At 36.9% G+C, this 16,745-nt stretch overlaps 1 protein-coding gene across 1 annotated transcript in view; it reads right to left on the reverse strand.

Annotated features, from left to right (window-relative positions):
* LOC102835261 (tyrosine-protein kinase Fer-like) overlaps positions 1-16,745 on the reverse strand; it is a 579,105-nt gene that overhangs the window by 126,294 nt on the left and 436,066 nt on the right. The window contains exon 17 of the mRNA XM_006872259.1: positions 8,277-8,400. Coding sequence (XP_006872321.1) covers positions 8,277-8,400 — 124 coding nt within the window. The remainder of the gene's footprint in view (positions 1-8,276; positions 8,401-16,745) is intronic.

The following is a 16,745-nucleotide window of genomic DNA, read 5'->3' on the forward strand; positions in this document are numbered from 1 at the left end:
ATCACCATAGAAAGCTTGTAAGTCTGTCTTCTGCCTATAACTGATTGGAATACCTAAAATGGGGCTACAACATGCCCGGTGAAGGAGGCTTCCTGGGAGCCTCTGCATTACACAAGGCCACAGGTGGAATCCTGAACAGCATCCAGAATCTTCTGAGGTAGGAAATATCACTTGAAAGGACAGGCAGACCAGCCTGGAGTGGCTAGAAGAACAGAAGATACTTCTTGAAAGAAAGACCGAAAGGAAAAATACAAAATAATATAGGCAAACTGACTGATTACTACAAGAACAAACAAGTGGCTCACACAGGAGACACTAAGGTAAGTGGTCGGGTCCCGTCAGGGTAAATCTCCTTGTAAGACTAAATGGGAATTCAAGCTCTGATTGGTGACCACGTTCGTCACAATAAGGGGAAGTGAACGAAAGGCAGCAATGAAGCGGCGAGCTAAGCCCTACAACATTCAATAGACTCCTGTGAACCCGGCTGGAGACCTGGTTGGCCAGCAGTGTGGCAAGTCCTGGGGACTCTTGGACCCAGAGTCAGTGACATAGCCACAGAGGACTAGAGTGGAGAGTGAAGTGTCCAGCTGATAAGAAGAAAGGGCACAAGCATAAGTACACCTACACTTTCAGATAATACCCACTTGACCTGGCTTCAATGACTGGATGATCAGAGCTCAACTAGAAGAAAGAGGAAAAAATAATAATCTGATACAATTTGATGAACTTGACCTACACCTATGGATGGAGTAGCTCAAAAGTGGGAACAAATCTTCACAGTGAGTATCATTCCCACCCCCTCCATACACAGAGAGGACAGGGAGGGCAACTTGGACATTGGCTACCTAGAGTGGGGGGGGGGGGTAGTGCTACAGAAGCAAGAAGTGACTGGCTTACAAGCTTTCAAGAGGGAACCTAGATCCAGAGGGTGTGGGCAAGGTAGAATCTCTACTGAGTAGTATCCAATCTGTCTGAGCGGGGCTGATTAAAGGAGATGTGGATAGGTCTCTTGCGATACAATAGTGAATAATTGGTATCAGGACTGATTGTAAGGGCTGGAAATGTAAAGGTAGACATTTTGTGGCAAAAGGAGGGGAGTGATTAACTTTTCAGTCTAGTAGTGCAGGTCCCTGGGACCATCAACGGAGAAGAGTGGAGAACGGAACCCTACTCAGAGAAGCAGTGATGCCAAAGATGGAGCCAGAGACGATGATGTGGAGAGCTGGAGCGGCTGGGGAACTTTGGACCTTTGGACTGGGAGAGGCAGAGGGGCTGTGTGCTGATGACCGGGGGACAGGCTTCTGGGGTATACCCTTTGGTTGGTGGATGATGCGTGGAGGGGATTGTAACCATGGCAAGGAAGCGAAATGTTCTCCTATGTAAACTATCACATAAATCGCAATAAAGCATTAAATAATAATAATAATAAATCTTACTGAAAAATGTATAAATGCAATAACATTTGAGTTTGGTATATCAACCTTATATCTACTTTAAAATTGATTAGATTTGATACATTTAGAGTGGCATATAACTATCTAGTAACATATCGAAGTCCTGGTGTGGCACTGCAGGTAAATGCGCTGGACTGCAAGGTCGTTTTGAACTGCAAGGTTGGTGGGTCAAGTTCACCAGCCATTCCTCCGAAACCCCATACAGGGTTGCTGTGAATTGGAACTCACTCAGAGGCACTTAACAACAACAAAGTAATATGTCACTGTAGATAAACACATATATCCCAAAGTTTATCAATGTACTTCATATGTTCAGAGGAAGTACAAACAGAAAAGACAATTTTATACTGGTCTATAAAATAAATATAAAGAAAACCACAAAATATCCAACAAATCCCAAGCTTTAAACACAAATATTGTTAATTAGAAAACTATCAAGAAAACTCTCCTGGAAGTTACATGGAAATTTCAACAGGGATATTTTTCCAAAGCAGGCCATTTATTTTTGCAATACCTTGTTTCTACTCTGCAGCAGTCATATTTGTTTTTTCTATAATGTAACATTGTTGTGCTGTTTTTCTAGTAATCAAAACAGTACAAACAAAGAAAAAGAAAATGTATCCCTCTAAAGTTAAGAGACGGGTTTGGGGAAAAACAATTACAAACATTTTCAAGTACTGACTTCCAATGACCTGTAATCAAGGCCGTCAGGATATAATGTATAATTACACATAAGTTTACAGCATATTTACAATGTTCACTTTGATTTATAGGAAATACAGTTTGTGGTTCCTAGACACCCATATATGTACTATGTTGGGATGCTAAAAATGCTGTTTGCTATCTTTTCTCGTTAATTATTTTAATTTATTTAAAAATTTTCCATTATTTTAATTCATTTTTAACCCTTAAAAATTTCTGCAATGAGAGGAAAAGAAAAAAAAAATTTCACTGTAGTAAATACTATGTATTTTTTCTTTGAGATTTATTTCTTTGGAAAGAAATATATGTATGTGTGTGTCTTCAATGCATCTTTAAATTACAAATCAAGTAAAATTCCATTGTAACTACTGTTGCTACTAAAGAAAATAGTTCCATAAGCTGATCTGTTGGAACATAGTTCTATAGCCCAATTGACGACGATAAAATATTCAGTATAAATAATGCATTATTGCTATTGTTGTTAAGTACCATCGAGTCTCTTCATAATTATAGCAACCTTGTATAGGGTTTCTGAGGAGTGGCTGGTGAGTTTGAACTGCTTACCTTTAGGTTAGCAGTACAGTGCTTATCCTACAGCATCATACCAGGACTCTAATGCCATGTACTGAGGGGCTAAGCAGTTCGGGTTCACCAGCTGCTCCTTGGAAACCCTATACAGGGTCGCTATGGGTCACAATTGACTCGACGGCACTTAACAACAACAACAATATGAAAAAGGAGTCCTGGTGTAGTGTTGTGGGTTAATGCGCCAGACTGCTAAGCCATTTAAACTGCAAGATAGGTGGTTCAAGCTTACCAGGTGCTCCTCAGAAACCCTAGGCAGGGTCCCTATGGGTCAGAACCGACTCAGCGGCACTTAACAAAAACAATAATATGAAAAAAACATATACTAACATGACAAGTACATTATCCAAATAGCACTTATATAAGCTTAAAGAAGAACAAAAGGCCACTGGACAGAGATACCATAAATTCACCTAGTAATCAAGATTAATAAGGAAAATAAGAAGAGGAGATAGCTTAGAAGAAATAAATGAAGATAACTAAAGCAAAATATTGTATTATTGGTATATCAAGGCTAATAAGAAAACAACCATCAAAAAGGTAAAAACAAGAGAAAAAAATTTAAAATGACAATAAATACAAAAAAAAAAAAAAAAAAAAAAAAAAAAAAGACATTCCATGCTGAGAATGACAAACTTGTGATCTGTGTGTAAACACTCCTCAGCATCCTGGCAGACACCGTTAATCAGTTGCTGTACTCTTTGTAGTTAAGTTTGAAATCCTCAACACACACCACAGAGAGCCACAGGATGCTGGCACTAAAGATGAAACTTATTTCCTAAACCTGCTCAAGATGTTCAGTCAAAAAACCTTCCCAGTAGGAGAGCTTCTTATGCACAAACTGCTGGGCTATGTGGAAAAACACAGGCTGACTTTCAAAAGATTGTGAATGCATGCAAATTCTTCAAAAGGAAACTGGGAAAATAATAATACTGCAGATTATATTATGATTTGGTGGATGGGATACATTTTTAAAAGCTAAAAGCCATTACAATCTAGAATTATTTCCATAGTGGTAATACAGGCATTAAAAAAAAAAAAAAAAAATACAGTCACCCATTTAAGGAAAGCAATCATTACAAAAGCAGCAAAAAATTGAAACACCAGTTCCCTCAACTGCAAAGTAGTAGATATTAAAGTTATCTGTAACTGCCAAGTTCATGAGCTAGTATCAATAATTTATTTATTAAGTTTAAAGCCAGAGATGGATAAGTTATTAATTTTTTCTAAGTAGATGACAAAACCCTTCATGGTAACTTTTATTAATATTTAAAAATGTCTCTAAAATTAAAGATAGTATAATTCTAATTTTTTAATTTTTAAGACTTCAAAAAAATTTATCATAATGTGATTTGACCCAGATCCACACAAAGTAAAAAAATCCTAGTATGACAATTACATACTAATGACAATAAACACTAAGCAAAATTTTATTTTGGAAAGTTAACCCAAAAATATTCTTTGAGAGGAGATGAATGTATATTTCAGGAGAAAGTAGCTTTTGTCTGCTGTAATTATGTATTATATAAGTCTACTAGAATGTTGAGTCAAAGGTTGTATAATAATACACATCAGAGAAAAGTACATTTCAACTATTCCAGCTTGAATAAAGTTCATCCCATATTTCACTCTGATAATGAACTCTACTATGTATTACTGTTATTAGGTGCCATCGAGTCAATACTGACTCATAGTGACTCTATGTAAAACAAATTGAACAAAAACACTGCTCGGTAATGGGCCAACCTCAGAATTGTGGCCGTGCTTGAGCCCATTGATGTTGGCATTTTAAGAATCCATCTCACTGGGGATCTTCCTCTTTTTCTCTGACCCTCCACCTTATCAAACATGATATCCTTCTCCAGAGAGTGGTCCCTGCTGACAGTAGAGCCAAAGTTTGAGAGACAAAGTTTGGCCATCCTGGCCTCCATGGAGCACTCTGGCTGCACTTTTTCCAAAACAGACCTGTTGGTTCTTTTGGCAGTCCATGGCAGTTTCAATACTCTCCTCCAACACCATAGAACAAAAGTATCAATTCTTCTACAGTCTTCCTTATTCACTGTCCAGCTTTCCCATGCATATAAGGTTATTGAAAATATCATGGCTTGGGTCAGGTGCACCTTAGTCCTCAAGCTGACATCTCTGCTCTTCAACACTTTTAAAAGGCCTTGTGCAGCAGATTTGCCTAATGCAATACATCATTTGATTTCTTGACTGCTGCTTCTATGAGTGTTGATAGTTGATCCAAGAACAATGAAGTCCTTGACAACTTTTCTGTGTTGATCAGAATGTTGTTTATTGGTCCAGTGGTGAGGATTTTTGTTTTCTTTACACTGAGATGTAGTCCATCCCGAAGGCTGTGCTCTTTGACCTTCATCAGTAAATACTTTAAGTCCTCTTCATTTTTAGCAAGCAAGATTGTATCATCTGCATATTGCAGGTTGTTAATGAGTCTTCCTCTAATCCTGATGTCACGTTTTTCTTAATATAACCCAGCTTCTCGGATTATTTGTTCAGCATACAGGCTAAATAAGGACAGTGAAAGTTGTCTCATACCTTTCTTAATTTTAAAACATTCAGTGTTCCCAAGTTCTGTTCGAACAACTGCCTCTTGGTCCAAGTACAGATTCCTCATGAACACAATTAAGTGTTCAGGAATATTCATACTTCCCAATGTTGTCCATAGTTTATCATGATCCACACAATCAAAAGCCTTTGTGTAGTCAATAAAGGACAGGTAAACATATTTCTGGTATTCTCTGCTATCAGCCAAGATCCATCAGACATTAGCAATGTTATCCCTCATTCCACGGCCTCTTCTGAATCCGGCTTGAGCCTCTGGAAGTTCTCTGTCAATGTATGCTTGCAGCCATTTCTGTATTAACTCACATTTCTGGAAGTTCTCTGTCAATGTATGTTTGCAGCCATTTCTGTATTAACTCACAAGAGATTGTCCAATGATTTCTGCATTCTGTTGGGTCATCTCTCTTTGGAATGGGCACAAATATGGATCTCTTCCAATCAGTTGGCCAGATAATTGTCTTCCAAATTTCTTAGCATAGATGAGTGACTGCTTCCAGTGCCACTTCACTTTGTTGAAAGGTTTCACTTTTTATTCCATCAATTCCTGCTGCCTTGTTCTTTGCCACTTCCTTCAATGCACCTTGGACCTCCTCCTTCAGTATCATTGACTCTTGATCATATGCTACACCTCTTGAAACGGTTGAACATTAACCATTTCATTTTGGTACAGTGACTCTGTGTATTTTTTCCATCTTCTTTTGATGCTTTCTGCATCATTCAATAATTTGCCCAGAGAATCCTTCAATAATGAACACTGAGGCTTGAATTTTTCTTCAGTTCCCTTAGCTTGAGAAATGCTGAGAGTGTTCTTACTTTCGGTTTTTGACTCCAGATCTTTAAACATTTTGTTGTAATATTTGACTTTGTCTTGTCAAGCTGATCTTTGAAATTTTCTGTTCAGCTCTTTTGCCTCCTCATGTCTTCCATTTGCTTTAGCATCTCTATCTAGAGAGCAAGTTTCAGTTTCTCTTCTGACATCCATTTTGATCTTTTCCTTCTTTCTTGTCTTCTTAATGAGTTTTTGCTTTCTTCATGTATGATGTTCTTGATGTCATCCCACAATTCTTCTGGTCTTCTGTCTTTAGTGTTTAATGTATCAAATCTGTTCTTCAGATGATCTCTAAATTCAGGTGGGATATAGTCAAGGTCGTATTTTGGCTCTCATGGACTTGTTTTCATTTTCTTCAGCTTCAAATTGAATTTGCATATGAGCAATTGATGGTCTTTCCCACCGTCTGCCCCTGGCCTTGTTTTCACCAATGATGTGAAGCTTTTCCATTGTCTCTTTCTGCAGATGTAGTCAATTTGATTTCTATGTGTTCCATCTGGTGAGGCCCACATGCATAGTCATCTCTTATGCTGTCTAAAGAAGGTATTTGAACTGAACAAATCATTGATTTTGCAGAATTCTATCATGTGTTCTCCAGCATCATTTCTATCATCAAGGCCATATTTTCCAACTACTGATCCTTCCTCTTTGCTCCCAACCTTTACATTCCAATTACCTGTAAATATCAATACATCTTGATTGCATGTTTGATCAATTTCTGATTGAAGAATTTGGTAGAATTTTTCTATTTCATCCTCAGTGGCTTTAGTGGTTGGTGTGTAAATTTGAATCATAGTGGTATTAACTGGGCTTTCCTGTAGGCGTATGGATATTATCCTATCACAGACAGTATTGTACCTCATGACTGATCTAGATATGTTCCTTTTGACGATGAATGCAACACCATTCCTCTTCAATTTGTCATTCCCAGCATAGTAAACCATGTGGTCATCAGATTCAAAATGGCCAATACCAGTCCATTTCAGCTCACTAATGCCTAAGATATTGATATTTATGTGTTCCATTTCATTTTTGACAACTTCCAATTTTCCTAGATTCATACTTTGTACATTCTGTGTTCCAATTTTCAATGGATATTTACAGCTGTTTCTCTTCATTTTGAGTTGTGCCCCATAAACAAATGAATGTTCCGTGGGCTTTACTTCATTTGCATCATCATGGTCAACTCTACTTTAAGGAGGCAGCTCTTTCCCAGTCACATTTTGAGTGCCTTCCAACCTGAGGGGCTCATTTTCTGGCACTATATCTGACAGTGTTTCTCTGCTATTCATAAGGTTTTCAGTAACTAAATATTCTAAAGTAGTTCTTCACTCCTTCTTCCTAGTCTGTCTTTGCCTGGAAGCTCATCTGAAACCTGTCTACCATGAGTGACCCTACTGGTATTTAAAATACCCACTGCATAGCTTCCAGAATCACAGCAACTCACAAGCCACCACAGTATGACAAACTGACAGACGAGTGATGGGTACCATGTATTAAGTAAGTATTAGGTACTGTTTTTAGTGAAAGAAAAATAAGTAAATAAACTGCATCAACTCTCTACTTCATTTTGTGTATCTACATTTTGTCATATTCAGATTCTGCAATGAATTCTGCAACAGACTTCAAGCTGAGCTAATATTTGGCAATAAAGAACAGTTTCAGTAGCAAGCAACCAAAGCCACAGTATATAATGCATTAAGAACAGGTGATTATGGATAACCAGACAAAGTTTTCCAAAATCACCTCTGAAATAAATAGTACATTAGAATTTTTCATTGTTGGCAAAATTCTGTGTCACAAATTAATTTTATATTATTATTTTTTCCATGAATCTTATATGTAATTTCTTTGGAAAAATGAGAAAAGTAACATATTAGACAGTCTTATATGGTTAAATGTTAAGGTGACTGTTGCTGGTTACATTACTAAATTGTGTGAATTCTATAGTAATTGGTAAGCAAGCCATTGTAGCATTTACTTCAGGTAAGATATAAGAGAAAACAAATATTTGTGCTAACAGTACAAATAACGATCAAAATGCTTTCATATAAGATCAGAACAATAAGAATCGAATAGTCTATAACTAAAACTGGAAAAATGCTTTAAACATGCTCCCTTACCTGTGTATACAATTTTTACTCTCAAGATACGCCATTCCAGCAGCAGCATCTAATGAAAATTTCACCAACTGTTTGAGTTTTAGCTCATCTTTCTTCCTCCTCAGATAAGAGAGGAAATCACCTCCTAGAAGAATTAACAGATGAACAATGAGACATAATGATGACAAAAGTCACATTTAACATGATAACAGATACCAGACAGAATAAAAAACATTACACATTTTGCCATGCTTTTTGCCCAATTTGTTTGAGGTGAGGATAACAGAAAACATAAAAGCAATATGTCCTATTAGAAAGCAGATACTAAAAACTCTTCTAGATATAGTATAAGCACATTAACAATGCCATAGTATATACTACTCTGTTTATAATGATATTCAACCAAAGTTTTACTTTTCCCTGTCACAGTTTTTCACCAATTTGTGAACTCTGATATCAAAGTTATTATGAGAACTTGTGAAGTTACTAAATTCAGTAATTGCTGCTCTAAAAAGGATTATTACCAATACCAATGCAGCCGATAATAGTACAGTTGTATTATTACTGTTATGATTTTGATGAGATTTAGTTGTTGACCCAGACTGCATTTTTAAGCACCAAATGGATTCCAGTGGAATTTGGAAAATGTCCTTAACGAGCATGGTTTAAGATAAATGTAATGTGAGTCACATAATAACTTTAAATTTACTTTGTTGTTGTTAAGTGCTGTTGAGTTGGTTCCAACCCATAGTGACCATGTCAAGATTTTTTGAAGAGTGGCTGGTGAGTTTGAATTGCGACCTTGTGGTTCAAACCAACCTTGCAATAAAGTGATTATCCTACAGCGCCACAGCAGGACTCCATGGTTTGATTAGCACTCCTTTTTAATTGTTTAATTTGTAATGTATAGTTATTATGTATTGAATTGTGTTCCCTAAAAATATGTTTTGTAAATCCTACCCTCTCCAGTTGCTTCTCAGAAACCCTATACAGGATCACTATGAGTCAGAACCAACTCCATGGCACTTAACAACAACAAAAACATGCCTGTTTTTGTATCTCATCTGTGAATGAGTTGTCTTTGTTATGCTATGAGGCAGGACTAGTGTAGGATATGTACTGAGCCAATTGAGATTTAAAAAAAAAAGAGAGAGAGAGCCTTGACAGTTTAGCAAAGCAAAGAGATGCCATACCACATGAAGATCACCAGAGTCACAGAAGAAAAGCTGAAAAGATACAACCACCTTTTCCCAGAGCCAACAGAATGAAAAAGCCTTCTTCTAGAGCCCCACACAAAAAACAACAACAAAAGTCAAACCCACTGCCATTGACCATATCTGGAGTCCTATCCTGGGTGGTGCTGTAGGATAAACACTGGACTGCAAGTTCAGTTTGAACCCCAAGGTTGGTGGTTCAAACTCACAAGCTGCTTCTCAGAAACCCTATACAGGGTTGTTATAAGTTGGAACCGACCTGACAGCACTTAACAATAACAACAAGTAGTTTTATCTAAGGTTTCTAAGACTGTAAATCTGTGCAGGAGCAAGCGACTCATATTGTTCCCAAGGAGGAGCTTGTGGGATTAGCAGAGCAACATCTAACCCACAGCACCAACAGGTCTCCTTTCACCTACAGCTGGCACTCTGAATTTGGACTTCTAGTCTCCTGGGGGAAAATACATTTTTGTTAAAGCAACCCACTTGCAGTATTTCTATTATAGCAACTCCAGAGACCTAAGACATTAGTATTATGTAAATGTTCTTTAGAAATATTCATGCCTACTTTCTCTTTCTACTAGGCTCCCAGATATTAAGCCAAATATTTCCAACAGGGCTAAGCATCTTAATTGCATTTCCTGTTTTGTTTTGTTTTTAACCTCTTCACCAGGGATCTGGCTTCCTTAAATAGAAAAGCTCTAGAGGTGAAGACTTAATGACTTTTTCTTTAATGAGAAAAGCTAAAAAATAAACACCTGCCTAACTCCTTTCATAATGTTCTCTTACTCTAACCTCTTCTATTATTCACAAGTCAAGGGTCACAGGAATTTAGGTGGGCCATTTACAAAATCACTAAGTAATATGCTTTTAAAAAAAGTTCAGCAGTGTCAGATAAATTGTTTTTTCTGTTCTCTTTAAAAGAATATTAAATGTATTATATTTCTAGGATGATTATTAAAATATTTCCTATCAAGTTTAACTTAAAACGCTGACCAAAACATGTAAATATAAGAGTAGATAGCAAAAAAAAAAAGAGTAAATAGCAAAATTAACCACTACCTTCTCACCTTCTCACCAAAAATGTCTATCAAAATGGACTTGAAATCAATATTTACTTCAAGTTATTATTTGAACCAGTATTTATACATACATACATATAAATTTTATTTTTCAGATATCAGCTAGGCTGCTTTAAGGATGCTGCTAGCTGTATTTCTTTAAACACAAACCTGTTTTTTCTTCTACAGCTAATAAAAACTTTCAATATTCTTCTCAAACACCATAATTCAATAATTCATAATTCTATGGTCTTCCTTATTCAATGTTCTACTTTAAGTGCATATCACGTGAATAAAAATACCATAGCTTGGGTAAGGTGCACGTTGGTGCTCAAACTGATATCTTTGTTCTTGAACAATTTAAAGAGAGCTTTTTGCAGCAGCTTTGACTAATGTAACAACAACATTTGTTATTGACTGCTGTTTTCATGAATGCTGATTGCAGATTTAAGCAAAATGAAGTCTTAGACCACTTCAATCTTTTCTCCATTTATCATGATGTAATAAGGACAAGTCATAAATGATCTGCATTCCAGTTATATTAAAATGTCCCTGCATATCCACGCTGATGAGAACATTGAGCATGAATGTGAAATGATTCTGTTGAACAGGTGAGTGACAGTGGATTATGTGGCAAATCCTTCGCAAATCAGCCATGGCTCTGCCATGAAAGACTTGGGTTCAAAACTTTGTGTGAAATGGGTACTGAAACAACTCATGGAAGAGCATAAGCAGAAGTGTTTGGACATCTGCAACCAAAATTTGGACAGATACTCAAAGGAAGGAAAACAAAAAAACTTTTTTTAAAACGCTACTCGTGATGAGACATGTATACATCATTATGAGTCTTGAGAATAAACAGCACAGTATGGACTGGAAACATTCTCAATTGCAGACCAAGAAAAAGTTCAAAAGTCAACCATCAGCTGGAAAAGTGATATGTAGTTTTCTGGGGTTCTCAAAGGCCAATACTGGAACACTATCAGGAAAAAGGTTCAACAACCAACAGTGCTCCTTACAGTGAGATGAAACCTAAATTTGGGATTAAATGCAGAGGGCTGCTATTGTTTGTGATCTTGCATGACAATGCATGTGCACACATTTCTACCCACACTGTTGACACTCTGCAAAAACTTCATTTTTAAGTGTGAAAGCATCCTCCCTATAGTCCTGATCTTGCTCCACCTGACTTTCACCTGTTTGGTCCCCTGAAAGCAATCCTTGGAGGATGAAGATTCACCTCTGATGAAGTGTATATGGTATAGTGGTGCATTCGCAGCTTGAAGCTCAGCCTAAAACATTTTTCAATAAGGGAATATGAAGGCTTGTTGACAGATGGACAAAGTACTGGAAAGCAAGTATATTATGTCAAAAAATGGTGTATTTGCCTTTTCTAAAGTTGATTAAAATAAATTCTACAGCCAGAGTGTGGATAATTTTTTAATCACCTTTATATTTATTGGTCCAGTTTTGAGAATTTTTGTTTCTTTTCCACTGAAGTGCAATCCATACTGAAGGCTATAGTCTTTGATCTTCACCAGTAAGTATTTTAAGTCCTCTTGGTTTTCAGCAAATGATTTTCAGCAAACAATGTTCCATCATTTGCATACTGCAGGTTGTTAATGAGTCTTCCTCCAATCCAGATGCCACGTTTTCTTCATATAATCCAGCTTTTCATATTATTTGCTCAGTACACAGGTTGAATAAGTTTGGTGAGAGGATACAATGCAGGTGCATATCTTTCCTGATTTTAAACCTTTCACTATCCTTTTGTTCTATTCTAGAGGCTGCCTCTTGGTCTGTGTAAAGAAAGGTTCATTATAGCACAAATAAGTGTTTTCGAATACTCCTTCTTTGCAATGTTATCCATAGTTTATTATGATCCATATAAATCAAAAGTCATTGCCTAATCAATAAAGCACAAATAAACATTTTGCTGGTATTCTCTGCTTTCAGTCAAGATTCATCTCATGTAAGCAATTATAAACATAGCTCCATGTCCTCTAATGAATCTGACTTGAGTGTCTGGTTGCTCCCTGTTGATGTGCTGTTGTAATGATTTTTAAATTCTATTAAGCAAAATGTTACATGCATGTGATATTAATGATAGTTTGATGATTTCTACATTCTACTGGGTCATCTCTCTTTGAAATGGGCAAAAATTTGAAACTCTTCCAATTGACAGCCAAGGTTGCTGTCTTTCAAATTTCTTGGCATAGGTGAATGAGTGCCTCTAGTGATGCACCAATTTGCTGAAATATTTCAATTTGTATTTCATCAACTCCCAGTGTCTTGTTTTTCTCCAGTGCCTTCAATGCAGCTTGGATTTCTTCCTTTAAGTACCACCGGTTCTTGATCTTATACAAACTCTTGAAATGGCTGAACAGTGGCCATTTCTTTTTGGTACACGGACTCTGTGTATTCCTTCCATCTTCTTTTGATCCTTTCTGTATTCTTCAATATTTTGTCCATAGAACCGCACTCTCGAGTAGGTTCTGACTCATATCAACCTTGTATATGGTTTACAAAGAGCAACTGGAGGGTTTGAACTGCCGACCTTTTGGCTTACAGTCCAGTGCTGACCCTATAATGCTACACCAAGATATAACCTTTGGGGGGGGACTCAAACCCCCAACCATTCAGTTAGCAATTAAGTATGTTAATCACTGGTATCAAACAGAGACCCCCATGGGGAAGGCATATGAATACCAGCAAGGATATTCAGGCCACTGAAATACAAGGAGATGCTTAAAGGGTCAGAGAAAGTTTCTTATGTATTTGACAGAAGGATCAGAAAAGAAGTACTCTCTGCAACTGGAACCAAACAAGGGACATTGGACTTAGGATGAAGCTATCATCATGCTGAATAGAGAAGAGTAAAGGAAACATATCATGCAACTATTGGTCTCTAATTGCCTGCAGCAAAAAAGGAAAGACTCATAGAAGAAATTAGTCTATAAGACTAATATTTTGAAAAAGTATAGAAGAGAGGAACTCCAGACACTATTGCCCTGAGAAAATCTTTAAACTCTAAACCACAATGACTTCTTTTCAAATAAATAACAGACAAGTTCATAAAATAAACACTATCACCTGAGAGTATCCTCTATATGAGACCAAAAGGTCAACGTTTAGTCTAAAGCCATGAGGAGAAAGTAAGGGAGAAGGGCATGGAAACCAGATTAATAAAAACAGATTAACCAAAATAGAAACAAGGAAAATGTTGACAAATTGTGAAAAATGAAAGCAATTAACACTGAACAATTTGTATGTTGTTACTGTTGTTATGTGCCATCGAATCAGTTTTGACTCATAATGACCCTATTGGAAGAAACACTGCCCAATCCTGCCCAATCCTCACAACTGTGGTTATGTTTGAGACTATTGTTGCTATCAGTGTATCAATCAATCCATCTTGTTGGGGGTCTTTCTTGTTTTTGCTGACTGACCTATTTACCAAGTATGATGTCCTTCTCCAGGGGACTGATTATCTCTTTTTCGATGATCATCACTTTACCAAGCATGATGTTCATCGCCAAAGACTGGGATCATATTCAAAGTACAAGAGACAAAGTCTCTCCATTTTTACTTCTAAGGAGCATTCTGGCTGGACTCCTTCCAAGACAGATTTGTTTGTTCTTCTGGTAGTTCCATGTTACTTTCAATATTCTTTGCCAATAGCATAAATCAAAGGCATCAGTCTGTCTCCAGTCTTCCTTATTTACTGTCCACCTTCACATGCATGTGAGGCAATTGAAAATGCCATGGGTTGGGTAAGGCAGACCTTAGTTCTCAAACTGACATCTTTGTTTTTTTTTAACACTTTAAGGAGGCCTTTTGCAATAGATTTGCCTAACGCAATAGGTCTCTTGATTCCTTGACTGGTGCTTCCATTAGCGTTAATGTGGATCCAAGCAAAATGCAGTCTTTGGCAACTTCAGTTTTTTTCTGTTATCATGATACTATTTATTGATCCAGTTCTGAGAATTTTTGTTTTCTATAAATGGAAGAGCAATCTGTACTGAATGAAATCTGTAATCCTTGATCTTTATCAGTAAGTGTTTTAAGTCCTCTTCCCTTCCAAAAAGCAAGGTTGTGTCATCTGCATACTGTAGGTTGTTAATGAATTTTCCTCTGCTCCTGATGCCACTTTTTCTTCATATAATCCAGTTTCTCAGACTATCTGCTCAGCATATAGGTTGAATAAGTATGGTGAAAGGATATATCCCTGGTACTCACCTTTCCTCATTTTAAACCATTCAGTATCCCCTTGTTATGCTAGAATAATTGTCTCTTGGTCTATGTACAGGTTTCTTATGAACACAATTAAGTGTTGTAGAATACCCTTTATTTGAAATGTATCCACAGTTTGTTAGGATCCACACAAACTAAAGCCTTTGCATAGTCAGTAATGCACAGGTAAACATCTTGCTGGTACTCTACTTTTTGCCAAGATCCGCCATGTCCTCTTCTGGATCTGGCTTGAATTTCTGGCAGCTCCATGCATGCAAATGTACTGTTTCAACAGGTTTTGAGCTATCTTCAGCAAAATTCTGCTTGTGATATTAGTGATATTTTTCAATAATTTCCATATCCCATTGGATCCACTTTCATTGGGCTGGGCACAAATATGGATCTTTTCAAATAGGTTGGCCAATTTCTTGGCATTGTTGATGGACTGCCTCCAGCTGTTCATCAGTTTGCTGGAAGATTTCAATTTGTATTGAAATCCTGGAACTTTGCTTTTGTGAAAGTCTTCAGTGTGGCTGAGACTACTTCCTAAAATACCACTGGTTCTTGATCATATGTTACATATTAAATGGTTGAGCAACAATCAAGATTTTTTTTTTCTTTTTTTGTACAGTGACTCTGAACATTCCTTCCATCTTCTTTTGATGCTTCCTTCATCATTCATTATTTTGTACATAGAATCCTTCACTATTGCAACCTGAGGCTTGAAGCTTTTCTTGAGTTCTTTTAGCTCGAGAAACATTGAATATGTTCTTCCGTATCGGTTTTCTAACTCCAGAGGTCCTTGCAATTTCATTATTTTACTTTGTCTTCTCTAGCTGCCCTTTGAAATGTTCTGTTCAGCTCTTTTACTTCCACATTTCTTCTAGTTTTATTTTTTCTGCACTCAAGAGTCTCTTCTGATACCCATTTTGGGCTTTTCTTTCTTTATTGTCTTCCTAATGATCTTTGGCTTTTTTTTTCCCTGTATGATCTTGATGTTTACCCACCATTCTTCTGGTCTTTGGTCATTAGTGTCGAATGTATCAAACCTGTTCTTGAGATGGTCTCTAAATTCAGGTGGGATATATTCAAGGTTATGTTTGGTTCTGGTGGACTTGTTTTACTTTTCTTAAACGTCAGTCTGAACTTGCATATGAGTAATTAATATTCTGTTCCACAATCAGCCTCTAGCCTTGTTTTGGCTCATGATAGTGACTTTCTCCATTGTCTTTTTCCACAGATGTAGTTGATTTGGTCCCTGTTTATTTCACCAGATGAGGTATAGATGTAAAGTCACCTTCTATGTTGAAAAGCAGGTATCTGTGAATAAGTCATTGGTCTTGCAAAATCCTATCATACAATCTCAAGCACAGTGTCTATCACCAAGGTCATATTTTCGAACTTCCCTTTTGTTTACAAATGTTGCAATCTTATCAACAGTAATTATCAATGCACCTGGATTACATGTTTGATCAGTTTCAAACTGAAAAAAGAGGTTGAATTCTTTAATTTCATCATCACTGGCCTTAGTGGTTGGTACTAAATTTGTGTAACAGTGATATTAACTGGTCTTCCTTGTTGTTGACAGAGTTGGTTCTCACTCATAGAGACCCCATGCAAAACAGAATGAAACAATGGCTGATCCTGTGCCATCCTCACAATTGCTGTTGTGCTTGAGCCAATTACTGATGCCACTGTGCCAATCCATCTTGTTGGAGGTCTTTCTCTTTTTCACTGACTGACATATTTATCAAGTATGATGTCCTTCTCCAAGGACTGATCCCTCCTGGTAACATGTCTAAAGTATGCTAGCATCTTTGATCTTAAGGAGAATTCTGGTTGTACTTCTTCCAAAACAGATTTGTTTGTTCTTCTAGTAGTCTATGGTACTTTTAATATTCTTCTGCACCATAACTCAAATGCATCAATTCTTCTATGGGCTTTCTTATTGATTATCCAACTTTTATATGTGTATGAAGCAA

This window comes from Chrysochloris asiatica, unplaced genomic scaffold (genome assembly GCF_000296735.1).
Source record: "Chrysochloris asiatica unplaced genomic scaffold, ChrAsi1.0 scaffold00189, whole genome shotgun sequence".
Lineage (NCBI taxonomy): Eukaryota > Metazoa > Chordata > Mammalia > Afrosoricida > Chrysochloridae > Chrysochloris > Chrysochloris asiatica.